Source organism: Aspergillus aculeatus, assembly GCF_001890905.1.
Source record: "Aspergillus aculeatus ATCC 16872 unplaced genomic scaffold ASPACscaffold_4, whole genome shotgun sequence".
NCBI lineage: Eukaryota > Fungi > Ascomycota > Eurotiomycetes > Eurotiales > Aspergillaceae > Aspergillus > Aspergillus aculeatus.
Genome location: NW_017962979.1, coordinates 752,907 through 770,925, shown reverse-complemented (window position 1 = coordinate 770,925; position 18,019 = coordinate 752,907). Strand labels below are relative to the sequence as shown.

The following is an 18,019-nucleotide window of genomic DNA, read 5'->3' as shown; positions in this document are numbered from 1 at the left end:
TTCAGGACTCTTGGGCATGATCATGATTATCTATATGAATTCTGTCATGCATAAGAGCAAAAAAACTTCAAGAAGTGATGCGACTAATCAATCACTGGATCGAACCTTGTGACAATATCCCGAATCGCAGTGACCTTGTCAATACTACAAATTTCAAGACCTCAACCAAAACGCATGCAGAGTGTCGAAATGGCCAAACCGCACACACATAACCATCAGTCAAAGTATACATCTACACTTGCCGCAGGAAACTAATCTGTCCAGGATCCCCAGCGAGACCGCACACAGCGCCGAAGTCTCCTACTTCCAACCGCCTCATGTCAACATAACCCACAAAATCCCCCAAAGGACAAGACAGCCCCGGCCCGGACTTACAGTATGGCAGCGGCGTTACCCTCTCATTGATAATCACTCGTAGGAGGGTATGCCCAGCATCGTCACGCGCACCCTCGCCCCCGGACGAGCAGGTCATCCGCTCCAGGACAATCCGCCCACCCATGGGCATCAACAAACTGTCGTGGTTGTATATGGTGCTGATGATGACGACTATGAACGGGACAAGCAATGTTCTATGAGGAAGACCGCGAAACATGTCCGCTACAAGCCTCCCCGGTCAGTAAAAACACGCCTGAGACTGTGCTGTAACAAGTGGAACCAACGCATGCGACAACCGCCGGGCTGGATTTCTCGAAAGATCGACGAGCGGACCCGCCAAGAAGTCCGTTCTATCACCGCAGGGACCAGTTCTTCATTTGATGCTCATTATGTTTCTTTACAAGTGGGTCTAACTTCGGATGGTATGTGCCCTCGATAGATAAGTTAGATTACATGATATCGGTCAAGTGCTATAAACAAACCGAGGACTCTTGTCTCCCAGCTCTTCAATGGCTTCATCGGTCATGCCTGCAACCTTGTCGTCTTCCAAGCCCTGTTGTCTTCGCTGATTCTTGCAGTGGTAGTACCACCATATGAGCCCATAGACCACCCCGGCAAAGCCAACCAGAGCGAGCGTGACCGCATTGCCGCGAACATAGCGCGGTGCCTCCTCGGTTTTGTACAGGAAAGGGGACATGACGCCACTGATGTTGCCAAACGTCAGCTGCAGACCCGTCGCAAACGTCCGCTTCCCATATCGCGGCAGCGTGGTCGGTAGCCATGCAAGCGGCAGCCCCACGGTCACATATAGCCCCAGGGCGATAAGCAGTGCGCCGAAGTAATGTACCCCGGATGATGAGTCGGAGATCAAGACCCCGTACCCGACAACAGAGATCACAGCGAAGATGCAGACGAAGATCCCACGGCGCTGGGTCCGATCGCTGATCCAAGCGACCAGAAGGTATACAATGGCGCCAAGCGCATAGCACGGAATGGTCAGTGCCTGAACTTCAGCAGTGGACCACTTGCCCATTCCCTTGATGATCGTGGGCAGAAAAGTGCTGTAGCCGTAGAGCATCGTGTCGACTCCAAATTGGGCAATGCAAAATGCGTAGATCCTCCAGTCCAACGCGCCCTCCTTCACATCCGCCCAGTGAAACTTCTGCGCGGACGGAGTCTGGCCGACATGGCGACGGCGCAGACGGACAACCATGGCTTTCTCCTCGTCATTGAGATAGTACGCCGTATCAGGCTCGTCGGCGAGGAAGAACCAGGTCAAAACCCCCAGAATGACGGTGGGAATCCCTTCGATGATCATGATCCATCGCCAGCCCCGCAGGCCCGCGACGCCATCCATGAAGCCAATGCCGTACGCAAGAAGACCCCCAAAGGCACCAGCGGCTGCGGCGCTGCTGAATAGATAACCAGTCCGGAGTGCGATCTCCCGCTTGCTGTAGAACAGCGTGAGATAAGTCATCAATCCCGGAAAGAGCCCAGCCTCGACAACACCTAATGACATGAGCATGAGAGTTGAGGCGAGAAGCGAATGAATCAAACTGACCTAGAAGTACACGGCAGGCAATCAAGCCGCCATAACTCTGCGTGATCCCCGTCAAGGTAGCTAGAATGCCCCAGATGATTGAGATTGAGGCAATGTACCGCGAGGGCCTGAGCTTCTTGATCACCAAGTTGGATGGGACTTCGAACAGCTTCAGATAGATGTCAGTGGTTGCCTTAGACTAACTGGTCTGAACGGGAGCGTACGCAGTAGGTAACAAACAGAATGGATACTGCGACCTGATACTGATTGCCCACCAGGCCTAGATCTTCTTCCATGCCATACAAGCGGGCATTGCCAATGTTGACTGTTGGATCGTATTAGCAACCGCTTGTAGACCGCCAGCGAGCCTGACAAAAGAGCTCCTCTGCATAAGATAGACCCACCTCGATCCAAAAAGCTGAACAAGTACAGAAGCACAACGAAGGGAATGATGTGGATGTCTATCTTCCAGATCAAGTGGCGTGCCCCTTTTTCGTCTGACAGAGATAAGTCCGATCTATCATCGCCGTCTACGCCCAACGAAGCCCGTGTAGGGGATCGTGCTTCGGCGTCTGCCTTAGGCTCTCTGTTGTAATCCATGGGAGGTGGTGGTGGTGGTGGTGATTGATGGCTGCCTCGGCTGGGATCCCCGCAGGTGTGTCTGGGCGCTCAGATGAACTTCCCCGTGGGGTGATCTACAACAGCACCATGTATCAGAATGCAGTCGAGGGTATCGCAACTCTTGTATCAGAGAAGGCAGGAGACCACGTACGCTGACAGCCGTCACACCCAGTACGCTGCAAGTGAGAGGAGGCAAAAAGTGCCCTAGAAAAATTGAGAGATTTCTAATCGCAGTGGCCAAGGATCGCCAAGGATTTAGACCCAATGTTTCTTCTCGTTTTTCTTCAGCAGCTCAGGTGAGCAGATTGAGGATAGTTCATTAAGAGGACTTATGCTTATGGAAGTGTCCTTTTGCCATGAGATAGTCGCATGAAATCAATAGCTTGCATGAGTTAGTACTGTTGGGTGGGCGTTGTTGGTGATGCGTCTTAAAAGACCCTGAGCTGGATCGTCCTTGATCAAACTTAAAATGGATTGCGATTTGCACCAGCTCCATGGCTCACCACACGGGTCAACATTCTTGGCAATGCAAGGATGCAATAGTCGGAACCTGCATGATAATGATGAAAATGCCCACAAGGAGTTAAAGCAATCTATTGCAGATGATCAGATCTGCACTCGTCAATCACTAGTGAGAGCGTCACTGTGATGCGCTCGCTCGAACAATCGACTTTCCATTCATTCCTGTCCCGAGGAACAACAGTACCATGACCCTATGCCAAAAAAAAAAAAGCACGTACTTGTAGGAGCCATAAGCAGCCACAACCTCTATCCAAGTCGTTAATTTGCAGACACTGCTTTGTCAAGCACCCTGTAGTGCGAATCATTGACACAACTCGCACTAAGCCTCTAGAGCTCCAATGAGCAAGACGATGCCAGCCTGATCCAGAGCATGTACCGCGCAGCTGAGTACCTAGGGAAGACTGATCATTGGCTTGCTTTATAAGAAGGTAGCACGGGAGTTACTCCCATGCACCGATCTCTACAGTTGATCGGATGCTGCAGATAAGAGAATAGAGTAGTCAGTGCTTCAAGCAGCGGGAATGAAGACTCCTTACGTGTCATTCTCCTCGAATCCCAGCGGCCTTTCTTGTGATGAAGTTGCTGTCACTCTTACAATCAAGTATCGTCGTACGGGTTTCTGAGCTGGCCCTAAGTGCGCACCCACGTCTAATATTTGTGCCAATCAAGCGCCGTGAAGCTTTGAGTTGAAGTGTCAAACCGAGAGTCATCATCAAACGACGCTCTGAGATGTGTGAATGACAATCAAGTAGTTTCTCAGATGACTGATAATCGAAAAAAAGGTTCCTCTATTTAGACGTGACTAGTTGAACTTTCGTCAAGATCGGTAAAGCTTGTTAAAACGACCTAAAATCCGTATCGAAGTAAACGAGTCAGTAACTGGTGCGCGCGATTAGTTTTAAGTTGACATGACGTCAAAGATCATCTTGCAATATCAGATATCTAGCATCATGCCTGCTCTCTTGTCATTTCATGGACACGTTAACATAGTTGGAGTTCCCAGGTTAGGTCGGTATGAGCAACTCAGGCTGAATCCTACCATAGCTTTCGCCCAACGTGTTCCAAACTTATGGAAACTACCAGTCCGAGATCTACTCTCAAGGAGTCACCTCAGGCGTCACTCCTGCCGTCACCATGGATCCTCGCCAACTTGAGTAACAGGCAAAGACGGCCCTGGAAATCTGTAGCTTCAACTGTGTTGCGAGTGGAACACGAGAAAAAGTCACGATGGTCAGACAGCGGCCGGCTGGCATTTCGTCAATGAATGATGTTAGGTCTATCCCCGCGCAGCTGAAAAGCCGAATTGCTGAAATAGTATCACATTAGGGTCCGCCAAATGCTAAAGCACGTGGGCTGAGGATTCACCTATCTGTGATCATATACAGGTTGCCCATTTCTTGAAGATGGTAAGCTAGCATATCACAGTGAATTTTTTTCGGAGAGGAATATTTCAATCCTCTTCTTTTGGCGCCTGTTGGATTGCGATCCATAGTCTACGAAGACAAGTAAACAGGACTTTGCAGAGGCATGTAGGAAGATTGGAGTCCCGTATACACTCAGCACAGTCAGCAGCAGCTCGACTGAAACTGGCGAAGGCCAATGCCGACGGCAAGAGATGGTTCTATACTGGCCAATGAAGGACGACATCATAATCTCGTCGTTGACACGTGCAAAGGACAACGGCTTCGGTGTCCTTATAATCACCCTGTACACCTGGTCACTCGCTTGGCGATCGGCTGACCTGGACAACGTCTATATTCCATTAATCAAGGGAATAGGAAACGAGATCGAATTCACCGATCCAGCATTCCGTGCTAGATTTGAGAATGGATCTGGCCGGATAATCGAGATAACATTATGGGCGCATCAAGACCATGGAGCTCGCAGATATTCTCCGGAACTCCACACACTTGGGATCAGCTTAATTCTCTGGGGAAGAACTGGGACGGTCCGCTGCTCCTGAAGGGAAATCAGCATGTGGATGGTGCAAAGCTTGCCGTGGAGGCGGGCTGTGGTGACATTGTCGTGGCCAATCATGGAGATAGCATGTCTCAACATCAGATGGAATCTTTACGCTATTCATCGCTACCTACCGGTAAGCCGACAGGTTGATGTCGCAATCGGCTCTCTGGAAGTACTTCCCGAGGTGGTTGATGTTGTCGGGGACAAACTAATAGTTCTCTTCGATTCTAAGATTCGAACGAGTGCAGATGTCATCAAAGCACTCCGTCTAGGAGCAAAGCAGTTTTTGAATGGCAGGCCAGTCATTTATGGGCTAAGTATCAATGGGAAGAAAAAAGTTATCAGAGGGCTCCTGGCGGATGTTTGGCAAAACATGGGGCTAACGGGGATTCGCTCTGTGACGGAATGCTACCGCGACAGGTTCCGAAAGGTAGTGTATCCCGGAAATAGGCACGCTACGATTTAAGAAAGTCAATCGTAGTCTCAATTTCCCTTGAATGGAAACAGACGAGGTGGAGCAATGAAGTGTGTTTACTTAAAGAGAGTTTGCGAAAGACTGATAAGATCAAGGTACCAACTGTAAGTTACCTACTGGACCGGTGTTGCGCTAAGAGAAAGAGCCGGAGGATCACATGTCAATGCCGGCATAACCCCTTAGGGAGTGATTGGTTCTATCCATGATTGCTTCCCCCAGTCGCCACTTGCGCCCAATTCCAGGTCGCAATTCTGGCTTTTTCATCAACCAGGAACCCCTCCCCCAGCGCAACATTCGATGTTCTGTTTACCAGAAAAAACCCCTGTTAAACATTGAGTTCCTGCGACAACTGCCGCGCGACTTTCTCTCTTTCTCACCCCAAAGTATTCGACTTTCTGCCCATGGCTGAAACGAAATTCACGGCACATCGGTCAAATCGGGTCAATTCGACTGCGACTCTGATGGGTTGAGATGTCTAGACTCTTCAGTCTCCGGAAAGCATGGAAACGGGATGATATCGAGCAGGCATACGAGCACCTCGGTCGTGAGAATGACACCCGCCACGTTCCAGCTACGTCCGGCTTGCCTCTCCTTCCGAGGCCGCTTGCCTCTATGGTATCATTCATGACTCAGTCGACTTCTCTGTCTCTTCGAATTGGGTCATTTGTCGGAGGCGCTGCGATAGATGGTGCGAGAACCACGACATTGACCGGGCTGGAGCTCAGCAGAGCAATACTGGAGGGAATATTGACAAGGGCTGGGCGCGATGTTGTCATCAGGAGCAGCGGAGAGTATGGCAAAGCAGAAGCAGAGTCATTACTCGAACGGAGCGTAAGTCGTCCTTGCCGTGTTCTACCTTTATCAGGCTGACATTCGATTTAGCTGGCTACTTTACATTCCACAATAACCTCGGCATCCTTTTTCGCCGCTGCCTCGTTTCATTTCTCCTCAGCTACACTCTCATCAGCAGCCAACATATCCCAGTCACTACTCTCCACATTGGATGCAACCCTTGGCTCTACTGAATCGTCTAGGGCAATTGCTGCAATCGTAACTCTCTTCCGGAGCGAGCTCAGAGACCTCAACGATTCCGAATTCGGGACTGAACTGCGAGCTGGAAGAGTTGGTGTCGCGGATCTATTGGTTGGGTGTGTTGGATTTGCACTGCTCCAGCGCTGGGGCCGGAAGAACACAGAACGGCATGCACGTGGAATCGGGGGTGTGGAATCCGTATGGGATGTGGTTATCCTGGACAATGGCGTGAGAGCAGATGTTGTTGGTACACATCAGATGGAACAGCCGAGGGCTGCTATTGATGAACTGCGTGACGAGACGAATCGCTCATCATTCATGAGTACTGGGAATGATGAAGAAGTCTTCGATGCTGTACAGCGACCAGCAAGCATCGCTGATACCGCAGAAAGGTCCCACTTCTGTCTTCCCACCGAGAACTCGCATCAAATATCCGATGATGATATCCGGTTGTATATCATGAGACAATTGCCTGAAGGTTGCCGTGCTTCTATCAGAACCGACCTGGTGCAGGCCAGAACTATCACGGTTGAAGTATTTGAGGATGACGTTGGAGAAATAGCTGCCCCACCAGGTACAATGATGATCGAGGAGAGACACCATGATGGTAATCTCTCCAGATCTTCCAGCCAGGGCCAGCTTCCCAAACATACGATGGTGTTCAGGACCGCCTTCACCAGGTCTAACAATGCCGATGTGAGGCCAGCCAGTCATCAAGAGAGCATGGCATGGCAGGAGGGTGACGAATGGGAACTTTCCCGGTCGCATCGAAATCTCGGGGATCCGTCGTTCGCCACAATAGGAAACAGTCTTGACGACCCATCAAACGATAGGCTAGTGACCACAGAGCAGCTTTCACCCAATAATCACTTGGAGGATCCCATTACCAGTAAAGCTCGAAGTGTCAACCTGAATCCAATCAAGCATGATCGCGGAAATTCGGACCCCCCGTCTCTCGATAAGCGAGCAGCCACATCTAAAGATAGTCCTGTGAGGTCTTCTCTCGCGAAAGGAGCGCAGAGGGTCAAGTCTAGCAATCCTGGTAAAAAGGATACTGGCAGGCGCCCATCCACGAGACTCCCTGCAGAGAAAGTAAAACCCCCACCATCGTCCGAAAACGCGATTCCACAAGGGAGACCTCTCAAGGGAGCAGCAAACGCGCGAAAGACATCAGCACAACAGAGTACTACCAAACCCGACCGCAGCGGGGCTCAAGAAGCAGCAGCGACATCACCAAAGCGGGGACCATCATCACCTGTAGCGAACAGAGGTTTGCCCAGAACCCCTTTGCAAGAGCATCGTGTGAAATCCGCAGCTTTTCCAAAGACAGGCCGTTCTGAACCCCACGAGGGTAGTCACACAGGCAATTCAAGAACGGAGTATTACGCCATACACGAAAAGTCAGAGGAATCTCTTGTTAACCAGACGAAGGCCTATGCTCAAGAACCACCAAACACACGACCCGGGTCCCCTGTCACGAGAAGGACCCATGTGCGTAGTAGCAGTTCTCTGTCACTGACCAGGTCGGAAAGTGATGTGACCATCTACATAAATAAGGATGGACGTCCCAGCTCCTCTATGTTGCACCATCACCCTCGAGCATCATCCCCGAGCATATATTCTCTTGCCACAGCGGGGTCTGAAACATCACTTCTACTCGCCCATCGTCCTCGGAAAAGTGCTTATGATGATATAGAAGCACTTCAAAGCTTGAACCGGGATGGCACCGTGCCCGGTATCTTCCCTGCAAAGCACTTTGTGCAGAACATCCGACGTTTTTGCAGATTCTCCTCGGCTTCATATGGATCGCATGCCTTGAAAGTCATGGGTGTTCCGCGACTGACTAGTGCTCTACCCATTGAAGAGGTATCTAGCCCGGAACATAGTGACTTCTCTGATCACACAGGCTTGCCGGCTTCCACGATCCTCTTGTCCTCCTTCGTCGATTCTGCGGGTGGAACTAACGCCGCAGGGGAAACGGAAAGCGGCATTCCTTTAGTACACTACCTTTTCCTTGATCATGAATCGAAAGCGGTGGTTCTGACTCTGCGAGGGACATGGGGCTTCGAAGATATTCTGACCGACATGACCTGCGAGTACGATGACCTTGAGTGGCAAGGTAGGAATTGGAAAGTCCACAAAGGAATGCACGCTTCAGCCAAGCGTCTTCTGATGGGAGGAGGCGGTCGAGTCATGTTGACAATCAGAGCTGCACTAGAGGAATTCCCAGAGTATGGGCTGGTACTGTGTGGACATTCGCTCGGGGGAGGCGTTGCTGCACTCCTTGCAACAATGATTTCCGAACCCAGCAGTGATGCTTTTGGTGCATCGTTCACGACCACTTCCTATCAGAACACGAACTCGGGTTCATCTGATAGCGATGAACAATCCTGTGGCAAGGCCTTCTTTGTTCCCCCCGGTCGGCCTATCCATGTCTATGCATACGGTCCTCCCGCGACGATGTCGCCTTTCCTGCGTCGCGCAACGCGGGGATTGATCACTACCATTGTTAATGGTCAAGATGTGGTGCCTTGTCTCTCGCTCGGCATTTTGCATGATATGCATACAGTAGCTGTAGCGTTCAAGGGTGACATTTCTGGCGCTCGCTCCCATGTGGGATTTCGAGTTTGGGAAGGCTTCAGGCAGAGTATTGTGAACAAGTTTTACGTTAACGAGCCGCCTATCCTCACACACGCCGGTCATGGCGTAGGAGAAGATGCGTGGGCATGGAATACATTGAAGACGCTTCGTGAGGAAATGAGCGCGCCCAAACTGCTACCACCCGGTGAGGTATTTTTGGTGGAAACAATGAGGGTTTTGCAGCGAAACGCTTTCACATCTGAAGTGAGCAGTGATGGCCATCCAGTGTTAGGTCGGCCTGCAACCAGAGCACAGTTGATATTCGTTCGAGATGTTGAAGCCTCGTTTGGAGAACTCAGGTTTGGCTCAGGAATGTTTAGTGACCACAATCCAGCAAGATATGAAGCGAGCCTTGCTGCACTTGCCCGTGGAATTTTGGATGAGTGATATGTTTTGGCCTCATGCCTACAACATAAAGTGGTGCTTATGATCATGTATTCATGGAGCTCGAAATACCGGTTCCATTTAGTCTTCGTTATTCTTGGCTAGGTAGTGGACGGGAGAAGAGTGATCATATACAGTCGAATACTAGTTTTGGAATAAACCATGCAATCCTCAAGATATCGCAGCTTCAAATGTTTGGTTCGCGCAATATTCGCGGCTCTCTGGTAAGATGCCTAAGAATAGCCCTGATAGTGCCACCATGGCACGAGAGCCGACCTTGGATACAAGAATCACATGGTTCGGCTTGTATTCATTGAACGATGAATAGCTGGTCCGATGTTGGTCTCTTTCAAGTTCATCTCGCGTTCGATACCCACTCAGAGCATCTCTTCTCGAACTTGATCCAGTCTTATCTGGAGACTCTTCGTTCACGTATGTCTTTGTTTGGTCAAGACAGCTCTGAAGTCACCAACAGTGGCCAGGCGAATTCTGCTCACCGCATCGCCCTGGACGTAAGGGAAGAGACAGCCCAGTAGGACCTTGCGCCATAGGGCTCTGCATGAGGTGACGATCAATCGCCCAGACATTCGTCACTTGAATGCCAGTCCTTGGCACAAGGCTAGCAGGCAGTAATCGAACCAACCAAGACATTGGGCAGTGACATTATCTTTTTGAGCTCGCATTCTTTCAGACTCAATCCTTCACTTGTTGTGCGGCGGCTCCTTCTTCGGCTCACCGGTTTGGTTCTGGGTTCTTTCTTCAATTCTGGCTTCCAGATTCTGAAGCTGCTTCTCCACGAGTTCCTTTTTGGCCATCAGGTTTTCTCGCATGCCTCTGAGCCCGGTGATTCGCTCATCGATCGTCGGCTCAAGTGCCTTTTGTTCTTGGACTTTCTGCAGGTGAAAGAGATCAATAACAAAGAGCTTCCCGCGACCGAGATGGGGTCAGAACACATACCTGTTGAAATTGATGTTGAGATTTCTGCGAGGCGCCAAAAAGGGTACCGGAGATAGTGATGCAAATCACGGCGCCTGCTAGGGTAGCTCGTGGGATATCTTTTGGCATACGAAACATCTTGAAGGTTGGAGCACTTCCACGTCTTGTGGTAGTGGGGATTGAGATTGACTTCGCCGTCAATTGGGAAACAAAGCTGTCGCAAATACAAAATCACGAAGAGGAGAGGGGGCGAGGGCGGAGCATAAGTTAGCAAGTCGATAGATAACTTGCAACAAAGAGCTCCAAAGTCCCCGACCGGCGAAAGGGTGTCAAAAGTCGGCGCTAACCCCAAACGGGGCTAGATGGGCAGGCAGGTCCAGAGTTTCTTTGTTCCCCCTCCAACTCGCGTCGCGTCCGCCCGCGTGCCCGTATCTTTATCACCGTTCCCATATCACTAAGGCGGTGTCAACAATCAAAGAACCTCTTTCCCCCTCCTCTCCCCTCTCCAAATGCGCCGTTGGTAATCGCACGGCGTGCTCGCCATCAATCAAAAATGCCCTCCGAACGGTCCGTTCCTCGCCGTCGCACCCGGTCGGAGGAGGAGGATGAAAGCGATGATGCATTATCCTCTTCCTCCGGGTCGGCTCCTAACACTTCAAATCCTCGATCACCAAACCCGAACAAGCGCCGCAGACTAAGCAACGACGAGAATGATCAGCCCGATGAGGATTCCGAACGCTCTGCCAGTGAATTAGGCGATGACGAGTCCAGGGACGAATCATCCTCCTCGGGCTCAGCTACCGTAAAACCGACTCCCCGAAACTCGAACACGAGCCAGCGCTCCAAATCGAGCACGCAAACCGCTCGACAGAGTCAAGGAGGATCAGGGGACACTGCTAGCGAAGAAGAGGATGACTCCGACGGATCTGAGGCATCAGGAGATGGCAATGAGGACGACAGCGTACCAGATCCTACTCAGGCCGGCGGCGCGGATGGCACCCAATCTCCCGAGACCAGCGCAAATGAATCGCAACCTGCCGATTTGAACGAGCTGACACCGGAAGGTTACAAACCCGGTGCCATCGTTCGCATCAAAGTCACCGATTTTGTCACTTATACATCGGCGGAGTTCTTCCCGGGCCCGAAACTGAATATGGTCATCGGACCCAATGGAACTGGCAAAAGTACACTTGTCTGTGCGATATGTTTAGGACTAGGATGGGGACCGCAGGTACGGACAATCATAAAATGCACTTTCTCAATGCTTATGGGGGTTTCTAATCAACCTCTACTTGTTAGCACCTCGGGCGCGCCAAAGATCCTGGCGAATTTGTCAAGCACGGTTGTCGAGAAGCTATCATCGAGATCGAGCTTGCAGGCGGAAGGCGCTTTCGTCGCAACCCCGTAGTGTCGCGGACGATCAAACGCGATGGCAACAAAAGCTCCTTCACGATCAACGGGAAGCAGGCTTCCCGTCAGCAAGTGTTGAAACTCGCCCAGTCCTTCGCCATTCAGATAGATAACCTTTGCCAATTCCTTCCGCAAGACAAGGTCAGTGAATTCGCTGCGCTCACGCCGATCGAACTCCTCAACTCGACACAGAGAGCTGCGGCGGGTGATGAAATGGTCGAGTGGCACGAGAACCTCAAAAGTCTGAGAGCGGAGCAGAAAAAGCTGCAGGCGGATAATCAGGGCGATAGGGATCTCTTAGCGAACCTCGAGGACCGACAAGAGATGCAGAGAGCTGATGTGGAAAGGATGCGCCAGCGAGCTCAGATCAAGCGAAAGATTGAGATGCTGGAAATTGCTCGCCCGGTCACGCAGTACACGGAGCTTCATACGCAGTTCAATGAAATGAAAAGAGAGCGGGATGTGAAGAATCAAGAATTGGCGGATCTAGAAAGAGAGCTTGAACCTGCCTTGCGGTCCTTGAATGAGAGGCAGGATTACTGCGTCAAACTGGATGATGTCATAAAGCACAGAACTCAGGCATTCGAAACCGCGGAGAAAAAGGCATCCACTGCCGCTACGAAGATTGAGCGGTTCGAGGAGCAGTTCAAGGATTTGGACGACCAAGCCGAAGCTGAGAAGAGAAGTGGGCAGAGTCACAGGCAGAACATCAGTAAGATTCAACAGAATTTGAACAAACTCCGGCGTTCTCTGCAAGAGGAAGAGCCTGCAGCCCTGGATTTGGACTCCTACAACGAGAGAATTGTAAGTATGCTGAGGCAAATCTAGGCTCCCTTGCTAATATCGGCCAGCGGGAAAAACGAACGGAAATCAGAGAAATCGAGGCGCAGGCAAATAAACTCAAAGAAGAAAGGCGGCCTCTTCTAGAAGCACACAAGCACGCAGCGGATCAGATTCGGGAGGCAGAGGGACAGCTCAGGAATCTCGATTCTCAAGCTGGCCAGCAGGAATCAAAGCTGGAACGCATATCTGCGGACTCTGTCAAAGCTTACCGATGGCTACAGGAGAATCAGGGCCGGTTTGAGAAAGAGGTCTTCGGTCCTCCAACCCTTACCTGTTCAGTCAAGGATCCTGAGTACGCCCATGCTGTCGAATCGTTGCTACAACGCACGGATTTCACTGCATTCACTACGCAAACCCGGAATGACTTCAGGACGTTGCAGAAAGCTCTGGTTGAGCAGAGGCTCTCAGACATCAGTATTCGTACCTGCTCTATTCCCCTAGATAGTCTTCGCTCATCCGTGTCCGATCAGCAAATCAGAGATCTTGGATTTGCTGGATGGGCCAAAGATTTCTTGAGCGGACCTGAGCCTGTGGTAGCTATGCTTTGTAGTGAAAATCGCTTGCATCAAACACCTATAAGTCTTCGGGATATCAGCGATGAGGAGTTCACGCAGCTGCAGGACGGACCCATAAGCTCCTGGGTGGCCGGGAAGCAAACTTATGCTGTGGTCCGGCGACGGGAGTATGGTCCCAGTGCAACTTCGACTCGAGTGAGACCGGTCAAACCCGCAAAAATCTGGACTTCACAGCCGGTGGATGAGTCTGTGAAGGAAGACATAGTAAGGAGGATCAAAGCACTCGAAGATGAGGCCAGCGAGCTGCAGGAAAGGATGAACAATGATAGAGCCAGACTCGCTCAGCTGGGTAAACGATATGAAGATATCGATAACGAGAGGGTAAGCAGGAACATCATGCGTTGTGCCACTACCTTCAGTGCTGATTTTGACCTCGTACAGAGACAACTCGAGCAGGAGAAAGGCGAGAAGCAAACGGCACTTACAAACTGGAGAGCAATTCCGGAGAGAATCAGTAAGTATAGAGCTATGCGAGATGGGTGCTGGTTAGGATGCTAATTCGATTGAAAAAGACCAAGAGGAACGCAAACAGAGGGAGATCCAGGCAATGATTGATGAGGTGAGATTGAGGGTTAAGGGAATTCGCAACCAACAAGCCCAAGTATCGATCAAAAAGGCCGAGGCGGCCATCGAATACGCGGTAAGTCTCGGGACAGCCCTCGAAAATGCACAGCATTGCTAATAAGCGGCAGGCTGCGGTCAATGTTCTCCATCGACTACACGAGGAACTCATCAAAATCAAGATTCGACACATCGAAGGCATCTCCGATCTCGAGGCTCTCAGGGCACGTAATGTGCAGCACCAGGAGAGGCTGAATGCAAAGCGCGACGAAGTGAAGGCTGCCCAGCAGCAAATCAAGGACACCACGGAGCGAATGAAGAAGCTGTACAAGGAAGCGCAAAAGATCCTTGCAAATGCTAGCAGACAACCTGATCTGGCTGAATTTATCCCCACTCTGGCCAACCACGCCACCGATCAGCTCGATGCGGACATTGATGCCGAGAAGGCGCGCCTCGAGCTCACCCACGGAGGCAACAGCGGCGTGATCAAGGAGTTCGAGGAACGGGCTCGTCAAATTGACAAGCTGCGCAGCAAGCTCTCCGATTTCGACAACAAACTGGCGGACTACAACCACGCGATCAACGAGATCCGCGGCAAGTGGGAGCCCAAGCTCGACCGCATCATCAGGAGCATCAGCGATGCCTTCTCCGACTCCTTTGCTCGCATTGGCTGTGCCGGCCAGGTCACCCTGGACAAGGCCGAGGAGGAAACCGGCCCCAACGGCGAGGCGGCCGACACGGACTTCGACCAGTGGTCGATCCAGATCCACGTGAAGTTCCGCGAGCACGAGAACCTGTCCCTGCTCGACGCCCACCGGCAGTCTGGCGGCGAACGAGCTGTCAGCACGATCTTCTACCTCATGGCACTCCAGTCGCTGTCCGCCTCGCCGTTCCGCGTCGTCGACGAGATCAACCAGGGTATGGACCCTCGCAACGAGCGCATGGTCCACGGTCGCTTGGTCGACATCGCCTGCGCTCCGTCTGAAAGCGGCGGCGGCGGCCAGTACTTTCTGATTACCCCCAAGCTCCTGAGTGGATTGACCTACAAGCCTGGCATGCGGGTCCTTTGCATCTACAGCGGAGAGCACATGCCTGAAGACTACAACGTCCTTAGCTTCGGCGAGGCGGTTAACAAAATGAGAGCCGTGGCCGGCCGTAGTAAGGGCAAGGGAAGGGCGATCGACGGTGTCCGAAGCAACGGGGACGTCGGAGTCTACGGTTGAATGATCTGAAACACATCACTTCGTCCTCGTATCTTTGGATAGGAGTTTTTTTTTACATCGTTTCTTGCGGGAGTTCGACTCGCTTGTGATACCTTTGTTCGGTTTGGGTAGGTTAACGTTACGACGCCGGAAAGAGGGCCATGATGGATTTTCTCGCAGTGGCCAAACTTGCTTTCATTTTTCGGATGTACATGACAAAACATAGGGAAAAGTGGGAATCACAAATGGGACATTCCAAAATTGTTGTCATTTGCAAAACCAAAATTCAGTAACCCTCAAAGAGTTTTCTTTCTAGGGAAATTAGGAGGAGCTTGATCACAGGGATGTGAGCTCGCTATCTACATCATGGATTCTGAGCGCTGCCAACCTGTAAGATCTATACATGCTTGAGTGCGCGGTCGAAAAGTATCAAGGCATAGAAACCATTTGTCTAAGATGATAACCTCTTGTACTTAATCTCTTTCCCCTTCCTCGCCCTCAAGACCTTGAATGAGCAAATAGTAACAAGCAAGGCTTGTTGGGATCAACATGAGTTCTCTTCTCTGGCGAACCACCTCATTGATATTCTCAGCAATGATTTGAGACTATCAGCTATCCCTTTACTATCCGGCGGACCCTCACCAATCCATAGAACTACTCTAGTCGCTTTCCAGACTCGGTACAGTCACGATTTAGTTGTGTCCTCTTGGAGTTCACATGGGAAGTGCTCCCCCTCCCCCCCTGATATCTAGATGGGGAAGGATATACCCTCCCTGCGCACACAGAATACCAAGGCACAATGATACGAAAAAAGATTTGGAATTCTAGGTTTTACAGAGAGCACTTTCAAACCGGTCCGGTTTAGCACCAGGGTTATCCCTGTATATTGGCAGGTGTATTCATGCCACAGCACAAATGTGATTGCGTAGAGCCTTGAAAAGAAGAAGAAGATGCATGTTTTCGACATGCCTTCCTTACTTATCCCTTCATTGTTGCGTCAATCCATAGAGGACTCTATATTGCTGTTTCTTGCCAATCCTCAGGCTAAACACTTGTCAATCTAACCGGGTCTTTTTAATGAGCCGCACGATGCCTGTTATTCGGCGGATGTACTCCGTATACTGTGAGTATATATATCCCTGAGTACAGTAACTACCTCCTACACGGTATACGCATGACAAAGCCAGTACCCACCAATAACAAGATATTTCAATACAGAGAACAGGATTGGCACAGCTCAGAGAAAATCAACCCATCGCGATGCACAACTACATCATGATTATCATATCCTCTCGCTTAACATCTCCCAATCGATCATCCGGTGAACAACAACCAGAAGAAAAAGAACTCGCATAAGACCGTCAGCAAAGATCAGCCATCCCACATCCCCATCCAGCGTGATCGCCTCCCTCCCGGCGCATCAGATTAGGACTTTTTTTTGGTTGCTGCTTGTTGCATACGGCGACAAAAGTTGCTCGGATAGAAAACACGGCATTTACATAGGTAGTATAAGCCAAATTGTCCTCCAAAGTTTCCATTCGGCCCAAAAGGTATGGTGACAAAGTGAGTGGAAGACTGGACTGGACGACGACGACAACAGGCAGAGTTCTGGTGATCACCGCGCAGTTGCATTACATGTTATCCGACGAGACGATGAAAGTTATAATTTGCTTTCTCAAACCCTTCCCCTCGGCAAACTGCACTTTATTTGTCCAGTTAATAAGGACTTGAATGTGATAGCTCAGTCCTAGTGCAAATTGGTAACTAGCCAATCCGATAACTACTTGCCAATACCGTGACAAAGTCCATCAAGCGAGATCAAGCAGAAGATAAAAAAAAACCAGGACACAGCAAGCAGGCCCAAGGATGATCACCCGGGGATGATAGGTGATCTGATCGCCCATCCACTGTCTTTTTCCCCGCATCATCCAACTGGAACTGTCGAAGCACTTCCAATTCTCTCTTCTCACCTTACCTACAGCACAAGTACAGTACACCTGAAGGGCTTTCTGGTTCTGGCACTCTTTGACCTGATTTTTCCGTTTTTTCTTCTGCATATTCCTCATAGGATTTGACACATCCCAGCTGTGGGTTCCCGTCAGGGAATTTCCGCTGCGGTGATCGAAATATCAATCTGAACTTGTGTTTCTCACACTGCATGCATGCATGCGTGGAGTGGATCAATCACCAATGTAAAAGGCAATTTAAGTAATACAGACCAGTGACACGGCCATAGGCACCGCGGGAGGGGGGGGGGGGGAAACAAACAGTATCTGCAAAACAGAAGAAGCAAACAAAGGGCGGAGGCAGATGATGAAGAAACACTACTACTACTTACATAGATGCTACAATGACTAGTATTACTATTACTACAGTACTCAAGAGTAGCACACAATCACAACCAACCCAACAAACAACCCCCACTTTGCCTATAACAACGGTGCAGGGCAGTACCTTTCTTCACCTGCAAGTCTGTTAAGTGAAACAACACCCCATTCACACATAATCCTGTGTTCATCTACAGCCTGTGGAGACGAGTATCTACTTAGTGATAGTATGCAGATAACTTCGTAGAAATCAAGCAAAGACAAACCGGGACGTTGTCGAGTAAATTGGAAGCAAGAGCCCCCCCCCCCCTCTGCCCCCGCATATTGATCCCAATCTCGCCCGTTCCAACCCGCGCCGCCGTCGACGTCGTCGTCGGTCCTTCGTCGGAATTGCAACCTATCCCCATGCCTATACCTATAGAATCTTTCAACATCCTCAAATGAATTCTCGTCTAGAGCCGCTGAGGGGGGAGCTAAGTTTTCTCTTCTGTCCCATGCATGTAGCAGCAGCAGCAGCAGCAGCAGCAGCAGCAGAAGGTTTTCAGACCTCTAAAGGATGATATCAGAAGTTCAGCGGACCCCCGGGCCCCAGGCGGTACTGTACATAAAGTGTA

The 18,019-nt window shown here is 50.6% G+C and overlaps 5 protein-coding genes across 5 annotated transcripts; 3 read left to right on the top strand and 2 right to left on the bottom strand.

The window, feature by feature from the left end:
- Window positions 1–673: 673 nt before the first annotated feature.
- On the bottom strand, window positions 674–2,993 carry ASPACDRAFT_114720 (putative MFS transporter). Its single transcript, XM_020195825.1, has 5 exons — window positions 2,688–2,993; window positions 2,320–2,610; window positions 2,140–2,240; window positions 1,937–2,084; window positions 674–1,884 (listed from the first exon to the last, which is right to left on the bottom strand). The coding sequence occupies exons 2-5, from the start codon at window positions 2,513–2,515 to the stop codon at window positions 839–841; spliced, it is 1,491 nt and encodes a 496-aa protein (XP_020058420.1). The 5' UTR covers window positions 2,516–2,610; window positions 2,688–2,993; the 3' UTR covers window positions 674–838.
- A 1,015-nt stretch (window positions 2,994–4,008) lies between these two features.
- Window positions 4,009–5,552, top strand: ASPACDRAFT_1879516 (uncharacterized protein; the record flags this gene model as incomplete). The annotated part of the gene is made up of 5 exons (XM_020198167.1): window positions 4,009–4,038; window positions 4,103–4,212; window positions 4,565–4,869; window positions 4,908–5,106; window positions 5,159–5,552. 5 exons carry the CDS (start codon window positions 4,009–4,011, stop codon window positions 5,484–5,486), a joined length of 972 nt encoding a protein of 323 aa, XP_020058419.1. The 3' UTR covers window positions 5,487–5,552.
- A 414-nt stretch (window positions 5,553–5,966) lies between these two features.
- Window positions 5,967–9,554, top strand: ASPACDRAFT_24842 (uncharacterized protein; the record flags this gene model as incomplete). Its single annotated transcript, XM_020199295.1, has 3 exons — window positions 5,967–6,326; window positions 6,378–7,430; window positions 7,491–9,554. 3 exons carry the CDS (start codon window positions 5,967–5,969, stop codon window positions 9,552–9,554), a joined length of 3,477 nt encoding a protein of 1,158 aa, XP_020058418.1.
- A 698-nt stretch (window positions 9,555–10,252) lies between these two features.
- Window positions 10,253–10,625, bottom strand: ASPACDRAFT_40899 (uncharacterized protein; the record flags this gene model as incomplete). Its single annotated transcript, XM_020200840.1, has 2 exons — window positions 10,253–10,444; window positions 10,509–10,625. 2 exons carry the CDS (start codon window positions 10,623–10,625, stop codon window positions 10,253–10,255), a joined length of 309 nt encoding a protein of 102 aa, XP_020058417.1.
- A 415-nt stretch (window positions 10,626–11,040) lies between these two features.
- On the top strand, window positions 11,041–15,099 carry ASPACDRAFT_24847 (DNA repair ATPase SMC5; the record flags this gene model as incomplete). The annotated part of the gene is made up of 7 exons (XM_020199296.1): window positions 11,041–11,233; window positions 11,426–11,718; window positions 11,787–12,701; window positions 12,749–13,636; window positions 13,697–13,769; window positions 13,828–13,955; window positions 14,008–15,099. 7 exons carry the CDS (start codon window positions 11,041–11,043, stop codon window positions 15,097–15,099), a joined length of 3,582 nt encoding a protein of 1,193 aa, XP_020058416.1.
- Window positions 15,100–18,019: the final 2,920 nt, after the last annotated feature.